The sequence below is a fragment of the Poecilia reticulata genome, chromosome 2 (genome assembly GCF_904066995.2).
Source record: "Poecilia reticulata chromosome 2, P_reticulata-male-v2, whole genome shotgun sequence".
Classification (NCBI taxonomy): domain Eukaryota; kingdom Metazoa; phylum Chordata; class Actinopteri; order Cyprinodontiformes; family Poeciliidae; genus Poecilia; species Poecilia reticulata.
The window spans coordinates 32,023,712-32,045,480 of record NC_088831.1 but is presented as its reverse complement, the minus strand read 5'-3'; the positions used below and the strand labels follow the sequence as shown (position 1 = coordinate 32,045,480).

The following is a 21,769-nucleotide window of genomic DNA, read 5'->3' as shown; positions in this document are numbered from 1 at the left end:
CTTTGAATGTGCCCAGAATAGATTCAGATAATCTTTCCCCATGAATCTTTCTGGAGGAGAAGGATCCTATTAGGAGTGATTGCTTGCCATGAGTTGTTCTCAGAGTTGGGATATTTAGCTTGCAGACAAATAAATATGAGAAGACCAATCTTTGCTTTTAGATCCAAATTATACTTTGAAATAAATGTTTATTTGCAAGATGCATGATCTGCAATCAATAATTTCTACCCACTTGCTTACATAAAATCTGATTTTTCACCTATAGAATTCAAGTTTCATCTAAGCAACCATTATCATTACAAATGAGACAGTAGGCTATTTACATTTATTGATTGACGTGCCTCATATTCAATACAATACACATTAGGGACATGTGTTTAAGTCTTTACTGTTCTAAAGTTTTTGTACTGACAAACAAAATGTTAAAAGTTAAGATCTGGTGTGATAGTTTGCATTAATTTTATTTGCCTATGTTAATATTCTTGACTAGACATTCTGCTAACCAGATAAAAAACATAACATGTCTTAAGAAGTACTTACCAAACATTTTTGATCGATGAACAAGTTGGCATCTGTGACTGGCCACAACAAAGCAATTCCCCCTGGGGGCATTTTGAGTTAGACAGATTCTGAAAGTGGGGATTCTGAGCTTTCTCGTGATGCCAAAAGCATAGAAACAAAGAAAAATAAAGGAAGATAAAGTCATTTCAATGTTGGCACTCTGCTAACAAGATTTATGAGAAAACCGGCCTAAAAGTTTCAAACAAATGATCTACCTGGGGTTGTTAACCAGGGCTGTTCATTTACATCACTTTGCAATAACAAAACCTTCCACCGTTGACTGTCAACAGGAGTGATTGGGAAGGCATGCAAACAAAAGCGAGCTTTTGTCTGGCTTATCTAATTAGAAATTTGAGAAGTTTTCATCTTTTTACGTCTGTGAATCCTAAACCTCAATAGGATTAAACCACACCTAAACGCAACCTGTTTTCTTTCAACCCCAAGAAAGCCTGGCATAAATAATTATTTTGTTTAAGGTGTGAATGCTACTTTATGGAGATAGTCAGTGCTGTACGCACTGCTGCTCATGCAAGACCCGTCTGGTCACTGTCATATTGCATTCAGCACAGCGGCAGCAGCGCAATGCAGGGCCAGGCAGGCCTAGGTTTCTAGGAGAAGTCATGCAGGACATAGCTGAGCAGACTAAAAACAGTGTGATGGACATTAAGGCCTATCGAGTCCATCATATTACGCTGCAAGTCTTGAATGCATTTCTCAAAAAAGTAGGTTGCCTTAGGTACCGTCATATTCTAGAAACAAGCAGCATTCATTAAAAAATGTTTACACTTTGTTCCTTCTACAAGCCATGAAAACATATTTTTAGAATCAAACTCCTCCTTTCACACTTGACATTCACAAGCAAACTCTGTTTGTCCTTTGCAGTCAGACTGACACCTGAACTGAAGGACTTTTCCATATGCTCCTTTATAGTAGGCTGACAATGAATAGAGAGATTTTCGAGAGATTTATAGGTCTGTGGAGTTCTGAGGGATAGATTGAAAACTCTTGTGGAAAAAAAAAAAGGAGGGAAAGCTGCCTTACTTCAGGGCCGGTCTCATCTTTGGTCAAACAGAAGTGAGCTTAATTTGTGGGCCTGCCTGGGGAATATCAAAGGAAAAAAAGCTTTGAGTGACGCCGAGCTTGAGCTCCCTGATGTTAGTGAGATGAATGAAAGCAGGGTCTGCAGACTACGGGCCTTCTCACTCTCTAACATTAACAGAGGTTCTTTAAGTTTTCATCAGTCATTTTCTTTAATTGGGTAGAATGCAGTTAAATGCAAAACAGTGATGTGAAGAGCTGCGCAGGAGACGTTTCAAATAAAAACGGTTTCGTTCCGCAGCCCAAACTTGATCCAACAACTGCTTGTTGGCATACCAATAAACATCAGCTATTTTTCTCTACAGACTTGCTGCACAAGTGCTTGTCATAGGTGTGGTGGTTCTATGTGCAATTATAGATTGACACTAATTAACACAGCTACATAAATCACTTTCCAAAATGCATATGTCCAGAAAGTATAAAAATGATTGAAAAGTCGATTTATATCAGTATTTCTATTATATAATTTAAAGTTGGATAATATATAGATTCATTCATTCACACTGAATGTTAATTGAAAGTGTTTATTAGTGTTAATAGATTAATACATAGCTGATAAATTGTTAGAATGTAATAGATACTGCAATTACTGCTGTTGATAATTATGGCTTGAGCTCCAAGTTTAGTTTTTCAGAAAATTTAAATATGAAACAAGACCTATAAAAACTGATTTTGAATAAATTTAGACCAATTGTGCAGGTTATTTGCTTGGTTGGGTTTCTTTAGCTTGAATTACTGCCCGAATGCAAAGCGACATAAAAGTGAGGCTTTTGTTCTGCTGAGGTGTGAAGGAAGCGCAGGATTCTTTAATAGAGAACTTAAGTTCATGTCCATTGTTTTTATTCTGTCTTCGTCTGGGTAACATTGATTTTCTATGAGGTTTAGCTCAGGTAAGTTTTTGGATTATTCCAGTGAAGCGATACCATGGTGATGAGAGATGGTACTTTTGGCTGTACGGGGAGATGCTATGTCCTGCTAGTACAATACAGTTACATTTCCTTAAAACGTAAAACAGACAAACACTAACAGTTCTTACAGTTCCCCAGATCCAGTGTAAACAATTTTTCTTGTATCTTCAGCAACTTTGATTTTGTGCCTCTTCAGTCTTACTCTAAATTCTGGGATTTTTAATTGCAAACAAAATACAGGATCTGCTTTCATCAGAAACAATAACTTTGTTATTGTGAATGACTAACACTTTAGTCCTTTAGTCCTGTTAGTGAAGGACTAACAGTTCAGTCCTTCTCTGATTGATTTAACACAAACACGCTCCCTCAGCCCCTTACACTGGATAGCGTTTGTGGCTTGTAAATTTCTTTTCAATGACCTCTGCTTCCTGTTGCTTGTATACCTCTTTTATACTTTTTAAAATGTTACTGTATTTATACATTTTTTCAAACTTATCAACAATATTCCTAGATATAACACATCATGGACAGTCAGCTAGAAATAAGTTATGGGGGAATCGTTCTCCCAATTATGTAACATTTGGAGGAAAGACATTGCCCCTAATACACAACACAACAGACATAGCATTTATGTATTAAAAATATCATTTTATTTGCATGTTATATTCAAATTTTCTGAGACACAACATTTTTGCTTTTTATTTACTGCAAGCACCAGAAATAAATTATTGGAATAAATCACTTTGTGTGCAATGAATCTTTGTCTTTTGTGTTTCAATTTCTGAATTGAATTACTGAAATAAACAAGCCTCCCAATGATGTTGTTTTTCTTAAGGTGCACCCACAGATATCTGGGAATGTTTTTCTAGATGTCAAACAGCTCTTTATTCTCTCCTTAATCCTTCTGAATATGATACTCATTGATGTAACAAAGCTCAAGTAAAAGAAGAGAAATAATAAAGTTCCAATCTGACTCTAGTGGTAAATACAACAATTCAGTCTCTTTCCCTTTGAATGTTTTCAGACAGAGGACTTTCTGTGCTATGTACGGGACTGGCTAACCCTGATAGGATGACCTAACATTTTGACAGGACAAAATATAAAGCTGCTCCTTATTCTGTGTATAACTCACTAGATGCGGGCATGGGAACTGCTTTAATCAATAGCAATGTGGGTGTACGGTATGATTTATTCCAAGCTTTGCTTTGTACACAAAGAGACCTCGAATATTGCCACAAGAGCTGGCTGTAACGAGACCCACTCAATTTTCCCTGAAAGCTTGTGTTGCGATGGTTGTTGCAGTGGAGTATTTACAAGTGGTATCTTATGAGCCTCTGAGGCTCGCCAACGAGACAGACCATTAGGTACGGCAAACAAGCCTCATCACCAGCTAAAACTGATGACTCAATGCTGAATGACTGACGGCTCTCTTTGTAAGATAATGCACTGACAGTGTTACACCAATCAAAACAGAGCTATCACTGTGAGCAAAGAAAGGCATTTGTAATGTCATTAAATCCAGATATGCCTCTCTTCACATCTGGCAGGCAGCCATGCGTGTGAAGGAGGGGGGTTAAGGGACAGGAAGAGCGAAGCAAAGCAAAAAAAAAAAAAAGTACACCACTCGGGGCAATCATTCCTGGCAGAGTGCTGGTATCTGCAGTGTTTTTATTATTTTTGTGTAATTTCAATATGTTTCTCTGCACCTCAAGCTTGGGTTCAGTAACAGCTTACAGATTGCTTATGTCATAAATTTTTGACAAACTTCTCAATTGCTTTTGACCCTCATCTTTAGCCATCTGCTTTATTCTCTTTCTTTCACATAGTCTTATCAGGATTTTAACCAATAGCAAATTTACATAGTCAAAGGGATGTGTTTGGACATTACACTTAAAGTCATCTCTGATTTGTTTGTCTCTTCTCAGTTGTAAAGAAAAACAAGCCATGGCCACTAACCTTCATACAGTAGCTCAGGTATGAGTTCTGTAAATATGGATAATCTTGTATCATGGGTTTAAAGTTCATTACGCAGATATTCAGTCTCTTTAATGTTCGGATTTAATTTTCACAAATAAGTCTGTATAACAATACCTGCTCCATAACATTTATCCATTGTTTTGAAAAATTAAGTTGATGGGAAAACATAGGGCAACATAGATCCATGAGCATAAAACTTATTATTTGTTTTTGTCTGACTGGCAAGACTTGAAAATATAAAAAATGAAAACGCTTTTCGCCATCCACGTTATTTTGTTTCTAAAGTGAATCTGTATTTTTAATAGAATTAAAGTTACATTTTCGTGTAAATGTTCATCATTTGTTCACCAATCACCAACAAGGCAGCTGATTTAGCTTTTCGATGCTTGTGGTTGAGCAAACTACATTCCCCTGCTAACATCTACCAAGTTGTGAGAATAGAAGTCAAAAACAATGAACTGACGAACCATATGAACAAATTAGAAATCAGTTGTTAAGGTGCATCATTTGTTATTAGTTTATCGTTGTAAATCTTTTTGTTTTTTTACCATGAAAAAAAAAAATCTATTTATAACTGCTTCAGGATGGATAGGTCACTTTCAGAGCCCATTTCAACATGTTTTTTTATAATATCACACAATGTTAGAGCTGCTGTTGCTGTTTAATCGTCACATCCATCCGTTTTTTTTTTGCTTGGTTTTTGTTATTGTGGTGTGAGTAACCTGCTTACGCCTATTCAGATCACAAGCATAACAGAGACCTCTTGAATTGTAAACTGAGAACGTGGCATTAAGGAGTATCTTGTTTCATGATCCGGTGATCAGAGTAAACAACACGTTTCCTATATCACAGCCAATCCACAGTTTGACATTTCCCTCTGATTTTCATATCTTTTCCTCAAATGACAGTCTGTGTAACATGTGGAGGCTTTAAAAATGCCATGGCTGATATGAAATCAATTTGCATTTCCCCAGTGCCTGGATAACATGGCCCTGTCAGAGGGCCCAGCAGATCTGTGGGAGATAATGACGTTTTAGAGGGCGACTTGCACAGTGGAAAAGGATGAAATTGAAAGAGTGACGCTCCGTGTTTCCCATGATTGCCTTGACAGGGGAATGAGTGGCTATTGGACATCTACTCTTCTGTCTTTGCTCCCCATTAGGTCCTCTTGTACCCGGCCAGGGGTTAAGAAAGACTAAAGAGATTCACCAATATGGCCAGCCAAAGCTTTCTTCGGTAAGTGGCAGTGTTTCAGAAATATCAGCTTTTTATATGCTGGTGAAGAATATACGCACCACATGTTGCATTTCATTGGGACTCTTGCAGTTTATTTGATGACATGGACATGCTTATTTTCATCTCAGTACATGATTAGGAAGACAAAGAGAAAAATAAATGGCACAAATAATAATAAAAAAAATCTGTCAAGAATCTTTCGGAAAAGCTGTGTTGAAGATCTACTTGCCATCAGCGTCATTTCCTAGTTTCTCTGTCAGGTTCACGATGGGACTGAAGCTATTTCTGTTCAAAATGTTTACATTAAAATTTAAAACTAAAAGATCACTTTAAACTTGAATCTGCCAGAGTAATGAATATTTTTTGTACTTAACTATATCTAATCATATGTGGTGAGTAACAGTAAATTTCCGAAAGCTGAACACGGATGCGTATCTATCATCACACGTAGTTAGCCCAGTATTAGCATCCATGATCAGTCTATTGACGTTTTATAAACCGATGGATGATCTATTATTGCTAATATCATGAAAAGCATGATCCATCATTTACTATTGGCACTTTATCCCTTTATGTAAGGGAAGTTCAACGTTTTCCATTTCCGTTTCCGTTTTTTTTTACAGTGAATGGAATCTAGAATAATTTGGAAAAAGGCCCCACTTGCATACAAATTCACACAAAAGACCTGAGCCAGACTTTGGAATCAAATTTCCTAGAACGACTGATGCTTTTTGCATTTTTTTAGTATTAATATTTGTTAGCCCACTTCTTAACTTTGGAATTAAATAGATAGAGTGTAAATCCTCAAAATAAAAATTGACAGTTTACATTGCCTTGAAAGAAAATTTGGTCAGAATATATACTCTAATTATTTTTCCCGGCTCATAGTTTGACTTGTGAATCCACTTTCATATATCCACTTATATATATATATATATATATATATATATATATATATATATATATATATATATATATATATATATATATATATATATATATATATATATATGTGCACCTCATTATTTTTTCAAATCAGTATTGAATTGCTTTGAATACCTGGGGACATAACAAGGTCACATCATAATAATCTAAGAGTATATGATGCTGGGATCTCTGAAGAGCAAATTGTGATGTTTTTCTTCTTACTACAACAAATAAAAACAGCCCACTTTGTAATCACAAGTGGCTCAGTAGGTCCAATGTCTACCTTTGGCAAGGTGTTGTGTATATTTTTGTTGCACTGATTTGTACTAGAATGTCCCAGGTATATAATGAGGATCAGTCTTGCAATCTTTGATAATGAGACACCGTGGCTCTAATCAACCTTATAAAAGTCTACTGGGGAGGAAAAAAGGGACTGTCACCCCAATAATAGTTTTCAATTAATAAAAGCATCATTTTGCCCAGTCTCTCAGGATTGGGATAACTTAAGGGCCTACCTTCCCTTTTGGCTCCAAAACCATGCGAGACAAATACGTAGCTGATCGCAATTTTCCCCACACACGCGCACGTGCTAACACGCACGCGCGCAGACACACAAGACAAGAATTTATACTTGTCCGTATGGTTTGTTAGCACTCAGGAGATAAAACTTTACATGTTGCTCCCAATTAGCACAGCAGTGACCGTGCACTGTCTCCCGTGCTCAGCGTCCCTTCTGAAGAGGCTCTATTTATGTAAAGACTCACAAGGATGTGAGAATTGAGGCGAGAGAGAGGAGATATGGACTGTGTGAGATAGAGGGTGTGTGAGGGTGTGCGTAAAAAGGGTGAGAAAGAGAGTAGTGAAAGAAAGCGATAGAGAGAGAAAAAAGGGAGAATTGAAATGGCTTAAGCGTTCATTTTGAGTGGAGAGACAGGTCCTATTAACGTTTAACAGCGTTTGTGCAACTTGGTGCCGAGGTTATGATGCAAATGAGGAGGAATTAAAACTGGCCAGAGGTTTGTCATTGATGGATTGCAGTCTGGCAGTGCTCACACTTCCTAGTGTCCATCAGAAGCGATTACTGTGTAATTAAACCTTATTTCTGGACTCTCTAGTGCATAATTACTTTGTGAATGTAACCATCATCTAAAAGCTACAAAAAAATGCTTCACCATTAGTCTAGCAGTCAGTTTTGTGGGGCTTGTGTCAGATATAGCCATCAGACGGCGCAAAAGAACTGTCACTTTTAATAAGAGGCAAAAAATTAAATGAAACAGTATGCTTATTGCAGAAAAATTAGGCTTTCAAGAGTCCTTTCAGTTATTTGCATAATTTATCCCCCTACCCAGCAACCACCCCTACCTAACCACACATAAACACACTGCAAGCTTTAAGCAATTTCCTTCACATTTAAATAGATTGCACATTTAAGGCTACTTAAGGAAAATTATCACTTTGCATATTTTAATTGTTATGAAGGAAGTGATTTGAGAGAGGTCTGTGGCTCATCCTCTTGAGCCAAGCGTTTGTGGAGCTGTCTGATTCGGCTGCTCAGCGCTGCGGCTCCACAGATAACCTCCGAGTTCACACACATCCACTCCAGTTTCATCAGAATGCAAATGAAGCCCAGAACACTGGGACAAGTGGATCTTTGATATTTACAAAATAGGCCACTAATAACTCAAGTGTAATTTGTTTGACTCAACTTTATTTTTCTCTTATCAGTCCTGATTTTATCTTCAGGTTGCTTTTCCCCCCTGTGTGTGTAGCTGAATGTCTGTTTTCCTGGTTCGCTCGAAAAAGCGAAAGCGTTTTCTCTGCAATATTTTTTAGTCCTGAACAGAGCTAGAATGCTCTGCTGTGGCGAATGATGAAATGTTGTTTTATCTGTTTCGTTTTAATGTGTTTTGATCTTTATATCAGTCATTAGCACGCATCAGCTATTGCTACAGACAAGTTTGCTAAATGAACAGATTTGGTTTTAGTTGTATCTCGTTGTCCCTTTCTGTATTTATTGTCTTTTATTTAATCTCAAAATGATTAACTGAGATCAAAGATTTGTTTTACAGGAGACTCCTGGCCAAGACAGGCAGCAGAAAAAACTAAACAAAAAAAAAACACAGTTTCACTAGTTAAAGATTTTGCATCTAACAATCAAAACTCTGCAGACATAAAAAAAAAACATGAAAGATAATGAACAAAGACAAAACAACAACCTGGAATGTGTAATGAATTACATAATGTAGATAATGTAGCAAAAGTGCTTAAAATTAGCTTTAGATGCCAAAGCTTTGAAGAAAACAATATTCACTTCACATTATTATTTCCTTAATTGGTTCTCATTTATTTTACATGTTCATTTTTTAAAGGAAATGAAAAAATGGTCACAATGCGTCATATACATTTTTTTTATTTATTTATTTTTTACTTTGGGTTGCTTTTACCTTGGCATTTTTCTTGAGAATCAATTTTAAAATTGTTTGAATACAGAAAAAAAAAACTTTTTTGTAAAACTATTTGCAGTAAAATGCTATATTTTTATGAAATTTACCTAAGAAGCTTCACTGGAGTATTGACTTAAAAGCTTTATTACACACATATTATTTAATTTGATCATTAAAACACATTTAGTTGTACACCAGTTTAGGAAAAATTTGAATATTACACAATGCCACTTTTAAAAAAATAATCACAAAACTTTACCACTTACAGCATTGAAAATGTCTCTAGATAGACATTTTCTATCTAGATGGCGTAGCAAAGCTTGTCAATAGAAAGTTGAGAGGAAGTAAAAAGTGTTTGTGAACCAAAGCCATTTTGAATGTTTAGGCCAGAATCACAAGGTGTTAATCTGGATTCTTTCTCGGATTTTTGCCCTTTTTTGTACATGAAGTAACTTGTGCTTTACATATGAATGGTTCTTTACATATCGACTTACTTCCATTCTACATAACGTGTAGATATGTGCTGTCTTACTTCCATCCATCCGTCTTTTTATCCCTATTGGGGGTGCTGGTGCCTATCAAGGGGTGAGAAGCGGGGTACACAACGGACAGGTCGCCAGTCCAGCTGTCTTTATTTCTTTAATTTCATTTTCCAGCAAATAGATTTGTTAAAAATAAATTGTTTTTTTTTAAGTGATGCTGCTCTTAAAGTGGAAAATGATCAGTCCATTTCAGGAATGGGAGTCAAATTTCTTTTTAAAGTACCCAGTTTTTAACTTACCGATTTGCACAATATCTTACATGGACACATAAGTTTTATTTTTTCATATTTGAAAATATATATATTTACCAGCTTTTATAATGACAAACTCTGCCCTTATATAAGGTTGCTCAGAAAGGAAACGAAGTAAGATAGCAGAAAAAAACTCTTTTCTGCTTCATGTTATTTTTAAAAGTATTTCACACACCTACTAACTTGAACCAAATGTGCTTCCCAAAGTATAACTCTTTAGTTTGAACTTAAATCAACTTGCTATAAAAAAACCCAAACTGTGATGAAAACACTTAATTGCTGCCAACTTAATTAGTTTTACTATGTTCATATAAAATTCTAGTGTGAGATCCTGGAGGAAAGTGGATACATTTTCATTCCATTTTAGCTTGTGTACATTGATAAAGATAAGATATAACATCAGAAATTAAATGATGAAGTAAGTCACAAAACAAACCAGAGACCAGGCACAGAAAAAGAGAGAGAAAACAACTTTATTCAGTTTTTCAGTAACCTTTATGTATCGTGAAATTAAAATACAATTAAGTTGACTGTACTGTAAATATGGCAATACATACACACATATAAACAGTTACGTGGTGCTTTTTTGTATGTATGCTGTATATCAGTAGCAAATGTACAATATATATACAGCTATGTGCAAGTTCATTTTCTGTACACATGTATGAAAAGTAAAAATTCAGAATGTTCACATGTTGACCTCGACTCCTCTCACTTGCATGTAGAATTGCCAGTGCACGTACATACACATCAACATGGCACTACACGGTCCACAGAGAACTGAAGCAACTCAATTTTATTTTATTACTTTTTTTTTTTTAGGAACAGAGTTTGCGTTGAAAAAACTTGCAGAAAATACTGACAACACCTCAATGAGAAAGTGTTACCATAGATAAACTGTATATGTCAGAATGTGCAGGTAAGGTTCATCTTTGTATTAAAGGTGCAGTTTTTTTTCTTCGTTTTTTTCCTCTGTGACTTGTACTCGACAGTGTAAAGACAGCCTTTTTGAGGTAGACTGCTCAGATTCAAGGGCAATCTTTTGTTTTTTTGTTTTGTTTTGTTTTTACAGTTTTTAATTCACAAATGCATGACATTCAAAATGAAACAACATAAGTACTACAAGTACAATATGCAGCAATGAGGTAGAAATGGTTTTAAAGGATGCACAACTATAAAACTAGGATGGGAAATACATTAGAAGCAATTCTCAACATTAAACTAATTACAGGAATACTGAAAGAAAGTGATTCAAGTCACCGAGTCAGTATCGCTTGGAAACTTGATGTGCTTATCAAAGGCTCTGCTCAAGTGCCATCTGTGATCACAGGTCCTTTCATTTTACCACACTCCATAATGTAATGTATCTGATTTTCTAAATCTTTAAAGATAAAAAAAATAAATAAAATAAAACGTGAAATATATACCACACATTTTGAAATGTTTTTTTTTTTTTTTTGCAAAAACACAGTCCTATTGTCAGGATGCCATTATATTTAATTTCATGCAAATGCAATATTAGGTATAAGTTAAACACAAAGCACATTAATGGACATTAAGCCAGATGCCGTAGAGGGAAACACACAACCCTTTTTAACCACCGTTTGGCATTTAATCAAACAAAACTTTTGCTCTTTTGGATAATTTAGGATCACCAAACATTTCTATTTGTTAGATGCCAAAATATTAAGGAAGTCAGCTTATTTTTCAAATAAAGTGGTTTATAAAATAATTGTGCAACTTTAAAATATCTTTCTAGACTGAAAGACAATTCAAAGAGGAATAAACGGTTTGCCACTCCAGGTGTGGAGTACAAGTACATGAGTGGGAGCATCATACTGCGTGGATATTTTGAGGCGGGGGGGTGGCATCCTACAAAAAACTGGTGACATCATGAGTAAAGGATATTATGTATGATTATAAATGGACAATGACATCACCAACTCACGTCCTAAGCACAAGGCCAAATTCCTTACAAAGCGGTTTGAGGACGACAGAATCAAAGTTTTGAAATGTCCGTCACAGAGATGCTTCCTCAGTCCCAGAGAAAAATTGTGAACACAGCTCATTTACCTACAAACCTGACTCAGTTACACCAGTCCTGCCAGAAAGGAATAGGCCAAAATTTCATCATACTGCTGTGAGAAACGTGTGAGTGGAAACCCAAGATGTTAGAACCAAACCATACAGAATAAACAAATCTACGCCGAATAAATCAATGATCTTGTGGAAAAATTTGTTTTCCCCTTCCTGATTTCCAATTTTTTTTTTTGCATGCTTGTCACACTTGCGTGTTTCAGAACATCAAATCAATTTAGATATTAGCCAAAGACAACAGAAGTAAACACAAAACGGTTTTTTTTAAATGATGAATGATGTTTATTAATAAGGTAGAAAAAAATTCTAAGGCTACCTAGCCAGGGGTGAAATATTTTCTTCCTGTAATATTAAAGAACTTAATTTAAAGATCGTCTTTTGTGTTTACTTGACTGATACTTAATTTGGTTTGTTCTGAAACACTTCAAACATGCGAAAAAAAAAAGAAGAAAAAAAACAAAGAAAAGCAGGAAGGGGCCAAACACTTTCACACCACTGTATATAAACATAGGAATTAAAATTTTTTTAAAAGTTAAGAAAATATCTTTAAAAAATGTGTTTATCGCTCTGATTATTCTGACAGGAAATTAGTAATTATTTTTGATAACCCAGTTACCCAAAGAAAAGTTAAGTGTAATTTAATGTCAGACAGTGAGAAATATGTTGTGTCTTTTTATGCAGTGTATGTAAACTTCTGTTTTTTACTGGACGGGACCAGATCTTTTAATATCTATGATATTACCGGTGACTGATATATTTTACCACACATCTGATTCACCACTGAGCTCTTGAACCTGTAAGATGTATGCTTGTTCATCCAACTCATGGTTTTAATGCCCATTTTTAAATGAAATAACAACCACTATAGTTAGAAGTTTGTATTTTCAGGCATTTTCTGACTTTTGTGCCATTCATGCTTTTCAGTTTGTGCTCAAATACAAAGGTGTAAACTGTTGATTGACTTTGAGTTACATTTTGATAGACATTGCTAAAAATGTTTGCATTTTTTGTAAATACACAAAGGTAACACTGAAAATTCAAGAACACTGATTCATAAATTATTTTGAAAAATGTCAGAGGCTCTGGTCAATTTTCTTCTTTACATTTTCAAGCCTTGGCAAATTTTGGGATAAATTCACCCTATTACTACTGGACTCTTCATAACGATCACGGGTCAATTTGTGACCACCACAACTCTTATTTAGGTAATGCTGTTTTAAAGCTACAAGTGGTAAGCTGTTTTATACAAAACCAATTAGAAATATTTGCATACAGACTACAGCATTGTAGAGTTATCATATGGACAGGATCTGTGTGGTCTACTGTAGGAAAAGGTGAACATATAAATTCAATAAGTAATATTTACCAACAGGCGGTTTCAAAGAGTTGTTGTAGTTTAATCTGGAGTTGCATTCCATCAGGTTTAATAAGAGTCAGCCTGCTCAAATGGTGATTAGAACCAACATGATTGTGAATAGAACATAAAACATCTTTAGATAAAACAATTGAATTTTAATTCTATGCGAGATTTAGGTGTATTCAGTGTTATGATTTATCTTCATAGTTCATGAAAACACAAAGATGCAATCACAAATAAATCCTCGCCATGGTTTCAGTGCATGGGTACAGAATATAGTAGTACTGGTACAAAATGGGATGAAATGGCAAAGAGGGTGCAAGCTGATGAGGAGGCACACGGAAGAAAATAAAGGATTTGACTTTAATTCCAGGTTAAAAAATAAAACAATAAGTGATAAACCAATGTTCATCATCTAACTGGAACCATTGCCATCTGAATGTTTCAGGATGACTGTGTCTACATGATTTCTGAAACAATTTTAACATGTGACTACATGACACACTTGACATAATTTGGGAGATTTATTTCTATGCAGAAAAAAATCGAGAGTATTTATTTGTGAAAATTTTGCAATGTGATTCTAAGCTAAAAAAAAAAAAAGCGACTCAGCAGTAATCAGGACTCAAATAAATGACCCACACCCTTAAGGAAACATAGGCACACACTTGTCTCTTCATATACAGACTTATAATCATTTTACAAATGACTAAAACTTGTGCAGTTTTAAAGATAATGCAGCAAAGATATTATAACTGGGAATACAGATAAAGCATTCAACATAATGTAAAAGTAGAGTCAAGTATCACTCTGGACTAAGGAATAACTTTCTCAAACTGTGCTATCGTCGTGAAAATTCTTTAAAAGTCCAGACCTTGAGAAGTTATTGGTTCCAGCCATGTTTCAATAAGAAAATGCTTAGTATTGTATAGAAGATTGAAATACGGTAAAGCATCAAGAAATATCGTATTAAGACCCCTTCTTACACGAAAAAAAAAAGTCTGTCAGTGTCTCTGCAGTTTCTGTACAAATACCCAGACAGTGCTCTCTTCTCCTCTGGCATGTTTCAGTGTGAGTGTTTTGCTCACATTATAATACATTCAGTGCTTTTACTTGCCAATTAAGCTTTCAGACTGACTCATATTGTTGGAAATGTTCTATGGAAATTTAGCAACTATTGGCAGCAAACAGTTTAATAATACAGCAACAGTTTAAAATATGGGAGGAAAAATAAGTGGCATTTTGTACGAAAACTATGTGAGTTTAGAATATAAGGAATGCGACTAAATTAATGAATTTGAGATAAAGAAAAGTGTAAAATCACTTGCGTAAACTTCTTATTGAAAAACTTTACGTATGAACACAGAATCACTAGGGTTTCTGTAACATCTCCTTCTGACTTTGCAGGTTCAGGGTTCAAACAATGTACAGCAAAATCTCCAGGCACTGAAAATAAGATGATAAAACCAAATTGTCCTAAGGCAAAGGCAAAGTGTGTCATAAAACAAAACAAAAAAAAAACAAAAAAACTAACATGTAAAGCATATAGGTTTTACACAAAAATACTTTTTGTTTTTAGCCAGGTATCATCATGAAACAAGATGGGCAAGTTGTGACATTTTGATGTCACTGTGAATTCGTCCTTCAGAGATAAACATAACAAGGTACAAAGCAACTTACACTGTACATAATCCTTGGGTTTTCATGAACGATAAAAACGACAACAGGAGGGGGAAACGTAGCTTGGATCAGCTGTCTCGCTCAACCTCAAGATGTTTGTCTGCATTTTTAAATTTCTCTCGGCACAAGCTGAACACTTTAATCTCAAAGCTGGGATTTAAATAACGGGATCATTGTATCCGTTGTAAATGAAGGTTTCTGACTTTGCAGCCGGCAGGAAATAAGAAAAAAATAATAATTCAAACATGTAAAATGTATTAGCTCAAGGCTGCAATTTCACCTACACAATGAGGCTGTTATTTCCAAAGGCAAACCCGTAATTGCAATACCAAATTATATTTAAAAAATAAATAAAAGCTGAGAATCCTAAACAAATTGATTTTTAAGGTTCGCAAATAAACCATAATTATCCCATTATACATTCACTGCAGGAACCTTCTCGTCTTGAGATTCTTGAGCTACCAAAAAAACCTTTTGTATTTTAAAGATGCAATTTTAAATGTGAGGCAAATGTTCACCTCATGTAGTGTTTTAATACAAGCTTGAGTAGTACATATTACTAACACATTCCTGAGTTTTCAAAAAGAAAACGGAAAATATAGTACAACTTTTCTGTGTGAATTACTCTTAGTAAATAGCTGTAGAAATATTTTTAGTAACGTCACAACTAACAACCTCCAAACTTAAAGATGTGCAAAAAGCCTTAAAATAAATACATCTTGTTCTGTAGTAGCATAATCAGACATTACAAAATGTAGAAAATCCAACTTGAGTAAATTTATTCAGTCACTTTTAAGAAATTCTTGATCTTAATAAAGTCCCAACCCTTATAGTGAGTGGGATCCCAAACAACTACTTAAATATAAGCAACTTGTTGTAATCAAAGTGTTTAGGAATCTTTAATTAGAAATTAATGAGTTTCTGGGATATTAATAGGTTGTGACAAAGGGGCCCATTCTTCTAAGTCAATCCTCAAAATGTAAAAGTGTGTTCATAAATTAAAACATGGCTACAATAAAAAGCTATAGAGCTAATCATGCCTACGAATACAGCCCGACCACTGACGAAACAAATCCAGATCTTTGACATGTGCTACCGGGACTTTAAACTGACGTTGCAAGCTGACACCTGGTGAAACTAAAACTGAGTAACAAACTCTTAGGTAGACCCGGCGTAAAGCAAAGGACGAATATGTGGGGAAGCACCACAAGCCAACTGTGCCGTATGGTGGAGAGACTAGGATGCTTTGGACTCGTTTCTTTTCCAAAGGTCTTTGAATCCATGTTAGGGGTAACTTAGTTAGGTACTAAACACCTTAACGGAATATGCTGCTCCAGCCGGACAAAAACTTCAAATATGTAAGCTATGCTCCACCGTTTGCCTCCATGTTTACTTCCGCAAACACTGAGCACTTCTTTTTATGGTGGTTGGCAGAGCACCGAGAACGCTGACGCTATTGCGCCCTATATGCGGGACACTTTCAGGCCGTTTGCCTGTTCACACTGCAGAACACATACAGGTCGCATTTACTGGCAGTGTGAACGGCCTGGCAAAAACATCGGAATTGCCAAAAAAAATCAGAATTGGGTCACTTCAGGCTGTAGTGTGAATGCACCCTTAGTGCTCTCCTGTTGGCAAATGAGGTTTAAAAAGTAATATATGAAAGAGCATCAATAGCAGTGGGGTTTTAACACTATTATTTCTTATCATTAAATAAATGTACTCAAAATATAGTTTGGGATCTGCAAAAATATTTCATTGTCATTTCAACCTCCTGCAATAAAAAATATATTAATTTTAAAGCTTTTAACACATCTTCATCACAAATGCTAAAAGTTCTAGAGAGCATTCATTTAAACTGAAATCACATTGAACAATTTATCCTAAAACCTACGAAGGCTACTGCAACCAAATTTAAGTCTTTAATGCAAATAAAATTTTAAAGATATGTGCATGTCCATTTTGCTATGATTAAATAAATCACATGCACACATAAAACCTGTGCAAGGTAATGATGCTCAGGGAAAATTCTGCCAATCAATTTAACTCAGCTGAAATTAACCACAACAGTTCACGGAGAGCACAAAACAGACAAAGCTGAACAACACTTTTGCAGTAAAAAAACAAAGGTTTGTTTCACATTGTAAAGCTCTTTTATATAAGCACACCACCAATGAAGATTGTGAGGCAAAAAGAAACTTAAACAGCACCATCTCAGGCACTTGATAGCAACAAAATCTCAAAATCAGCATTATATCTATATATATTTGTATATTTATATACAAAAAAGTGGGGCATCCTTTTAAATTTACTTTAATAAGCACGTAACACTGTGTGATGTCCAGATTGCTTCCATAACTCTAGATAAAATGCTGATATCACCACTGTTTTCTTATTGTTTGAAAAAAACCAAACACTGTTTATACTTATCATATTTTAAGGAAACTGTGTTTGACTGGTTCCATTCACTGACTACAGCCAAACATTTTATTCCACTCAGTGTACACATCAAGCTCTTTTTGAGATATGCTCGGCTGGAATTTGCAAAATACATTTTCAAAGTCTTGGTACGCGACTGGTCTCATCTGACTGGGATGGATACTGGGAAGGTCAGCCCCAGGAATGCCATGGAGAGAGCCAACGACAGCCTCTTGACACAGCTGGACTACATCCAGTCCAGAAAAACCCTCTGTCCTCTGAACCAATAATGAAATTTCTTTGTCACTGAGACAATAGTTGTGCTGCGAGAGAAGTTGGCTGATTATCTGATGGCGTGCGGTTCCATCAGGCAATGGGATGAGCAAACGCTTAGTGAAGTACCTCCGTAGGGTCTCGGGTATCTCTTCTGGCTTACTGGTGGAGCAGACCACAAGAACATGGTCCTCTGCGGAGGTCAGAATACCATCGAGCTGGATGAGGAGCTCAGTCTTGAGGTGATTTATAGGGCTCTCCTCGGTAAGCTGGCCAGACAGCAGCAGATCCACATCGCTGATTAGGACTACTGCTGGTTGGCGACAGCGTGCTACAAGGAAAGAAGCTTGGATAATCTTGCCTCCTTCTCCAAGCCACTTGGTCACCAGTGCTGAACCACTCAGCCGCAAAAAAGCGGCCCCCAGCTGGCTGGCCATGCAGCGCGCCAGTAGCGATTTACCAGTTCCCTGAGGTCCAAACAATAGCAGACTCCGAGGTAATGTGGAAAGTCCGCTAAACATGTCAGGTCTCAAAATAGGCCACAGTATCTCCTCTTTAATAGTTGACTTGGCCATATCCAGACCTGCAATGTCAGTCCAGTCTACCGGAGAGCCCTGCTGAAGGATTTCCGTGTTGATCATTTCCACCAGGTTGGAATCACTGTTCTTTAATTGTTCCTCTGCAGCATGGATGGACGAGGTAGCCGTTCCTAAATCAGGTCCTGAAAGGGGGTGGGAGAGGTGCTGTCTGTGCTCATCAGTTTGCTCGCTCATGATTGGAGACCCAAACTTGCTGTAGGGCTCGCCAGTTCTTAGATCTCCTGCAGAGTTTTTGGTTGATCCGTAAGATGGAGGAGTTAGCGCTCTGCCAGAATGCACATTAAATTTTCTTTGTGGATCAGAGGCCAATTGCTGTTTGGTTGGCTTAAAAGCTAAAGACGATGGCTCAGAGTTTCTTTCAAAGCCGGTGCCCCTGTTTGAGTCTGAGACACTGCTGTCTGCTACTCTGTACATAGGGCTCTGTGAGGAGCGCTGTTGGTTGTAGTTGAAATTACCGTAGCTTGAGTCCACATCTCCATGTCCGCTCATGTAGAAAGCTTTTCGTTTTAATGAGTTGGATGAGCTGCCATTCAAAGGTGTAGGTGTGATTGGTGTGTGATTATGAGACTGGTAGGTGTATCCAGGCAAATTGGAGGGAGGTATTGGAGTGGGAGCTGCAATGCCAGACGGTAGATAAGCAGAAGGTGGTGGTGGTGCTCCCCCAGGGCTATAACCAGGACCCACGGCAGTCTGTGAAGCATACCCTGTTGGAGGATAACTGTAGTTGGGAAGGTTGGGAGACCCAGCATTGTAGCTTGGCACTAAAGCAGGTGGAGGTGGTGGAGGTTGTAGAAGCCCAGCACTCTGGAGAGGAGAGGGGTGAGGGGAAGGGAGGGCAGGGGTGCTCTGGCTGCTGTAGCTGGAATGCAGGTAAGAGCCATTGTAACTGGCAGTATATTCCTGAGAGGGGAGGCCCGAATGAAGAGTGGTGGCTGGATGACTCCCACAGTTACTACTTGAGTAGCTAGGCTCAGACAAGCTGCTTGCCACCCCTGGGGAGCTTCCTATGCTCGCAGACACGTCTGTAGGGGGGAGGGCAGCTGTCATTCCAGCTTTGCTCACAGATATAACATCTGGAGCACAGTTCATTGGGTAAATCCCCTCCTGCCAGGACTCATTCTCCGACTTTCGTCCATTCACGAGTCCACTGGAGCTATCGGAGTAGGCACACAGCAGGGCTCTTTCATTTGGGCCTTCTAGGATCCCAGAGTACTTCTCTGCATATTTCTTGAGCAGATTGGAGGCAGTCAGTGCAGAGATGTCATCGTTTGCCCACGCATACTGGTATGTTCGCTGTAAGTGCCCCCGATAGGCCTCCACTTTGTGTGCTGGGGAGCGGGTAGTGGATGAGATGTCAAAGTGTTGTTCTGCCCATTGTGTGTGCTCCGGGGTCCACTGCATCTTTAGACCTAGACAGTATGCATAAGGAAGAAATATGTCAAAGTAAGCATTCATTTTTTTCCACAATGGGCATGAGTGGGTATGAGATTCTCACAGTATGATAACCTTGAGCAGAAATACCACAATTTATGATATTTTGATATTTAAGCAAAACTATTAAATGGAAATCTATAGATCATCTAATTAATGTTAAACAGAAAAAACAACACTTATATACCAACTGATGCATGTATCTATATTTAATAATTGTCATTTTGATGAATTTACCTAATACAGCTCTGGAAAAAAAAAATACAGGCTGCCGTTTTTTTTTTTCTAAAATCAGAATCTCTAACTGTATGATGGCCTTTCCATTCCAGTGTCTGTTGAACTATGCCAAATGCTGATTTCTGAATCTTTCCAATTTAAAGATGAAATTGAAAATGCTTTTGTAAATGTTAGTCAGTAAAACATGAAAAACATTGCAGTGGTCTCTGATTAATAAATACATTAAGTAGTACAATCAAGTAAAATTAGAAACGGTTTATTTTAAATGGTTGTTGAGTATTTTACTATATGGTTAAGGCAGAGAATTAATAGTCCCAGGAGGAGTAATCTTGAATTTGGTTAATACATAAATTACTAACTTGTAAAATTATTAACTGGAATGCAAATAAAGGTTTTCCAATTGATTATAAAAAGTATGAATAATTCTCAATGTGCCATTGTCAAAATAAATGGCTAAATAATAATATAGAAAACAATACTCATTTGACATTGTTTTATCTTTTGAGAAATGTGCATCTTATACATTAACCAAAACATGCTGCTTGGTTGTATGAGTATAATTAAAAATTTAAATGTGTATTGGTAATGTTAGTCTCATTCATTGTACCTAAACTGTTTTATTAAACCATTTTAATATTTAAAAGGAAAAAAAACAGATTGATAATTAGTAGGCCATGTGCTGTAGAACTGTTCTGATAGTTTGTAGTTGCTTTTAGCTTGCAGCCATTGTTTTTGCTTTTTAAGATGAAAAATTACTACAAACAGCCAAACCAGTTGTTTTAGGTAAGCAAGGGGAAATTGTAGCATTCTTTACACAACACCTGCAATACACAGCAACATGTTTAGGAGGGTAGTGTGGTTCTACTCCCAAGCCTATTTAACAATAAGAAAAAAAAAAATTATATATATATATATATATTATTTTTCCCAAGGTGTTGAGATTAAAACACTAAGAGCTGCTGGAGTGCATTAATTTTAAATATACAGACAGACATACAAAACTAACTTAATGGTCAGCATGAGGATATTGGAGGCAACACCTGGTTACCATGGAATAATCTATCCAATGCAGAGCAGAATGACACAGACATTGCAGGTCAGTCTATAATCCAACTCTCATCTGAGGCATTCTGAGACAGTTTCAAATCTGCTTGGAGGAGAGCAGCAAAGCAATCTTCCTTGGCAGCGCTCTGTTGCTTTCATCACACAAAGCCCTCAGCCCAGCATGAATTACATCCACATCGAGTCTGCCTACTGCTTCCCACCCGACAGAGTGAAGAGGGGGAAAAAAAAAACAAGCTTCACTTGTCTTTTTCTCCGCAGCCTCTATATGAGGCCTAAAAGGGTTTGAATGACATAAATAATGAAGTTAAATCCTGAAGTTGATCTGCAAATAATAATAATAATAATAAATTCCTTCTAGCTGTGCTTCTTTATTCTGGGATGATGGGGAAATATTCCCTCAGAACATAGTTTGCGGGAGATTAATTCTCAAAACAATTTGAAACTGTGAACGGAGTCTTGTGCATCTTTCATCAGCATTAAGCTGAGTGACATACACAGACACATGAGAGAGAATGATCCAAACATGTCCCTCTCTTTGTTCTCTTGACACCATGACGTTATACTTTATACTTCAGCGGGTTAAGCAGATATCAGACGATTCAAACTGAAAAACAGCTAGTGTCCAGAGGCAGATTACAAACGCATGGTTTGTCTGTGAATTCCCTTCT

At 36.7% G+C, this 21,769-nt stretch overlaps 1 protein-coding gene across 3 annotated transcripts in view; it reads right to left on the bottom strand.

Annotated features, from left to right (window-relative positions):
* Positions 1–10,399: 10,399 nt before the first annotated feature.
* fign (fidgetin) overlaps positions 10,400–21,769 on the bottom strand; it is a 45,787-nt gene continuing 34,417 nt past the window's right edge. For all 3 annotated transcript variants that reach the window (XM_081603782.1, XM_008404025.3, XM_008404026.3), the window contains one exon: positions 10,400–19,777. In XM_081603782.1, coding sequence (XP_081459908.1) covers positions 17,544–19,777 — 2,234 coding nt within the window. In that variant the 3' untranslated portion in view covers positions 10,400–17,543. The remainder of the gene's footprint in view (positions 19,778–21,769) is intronic.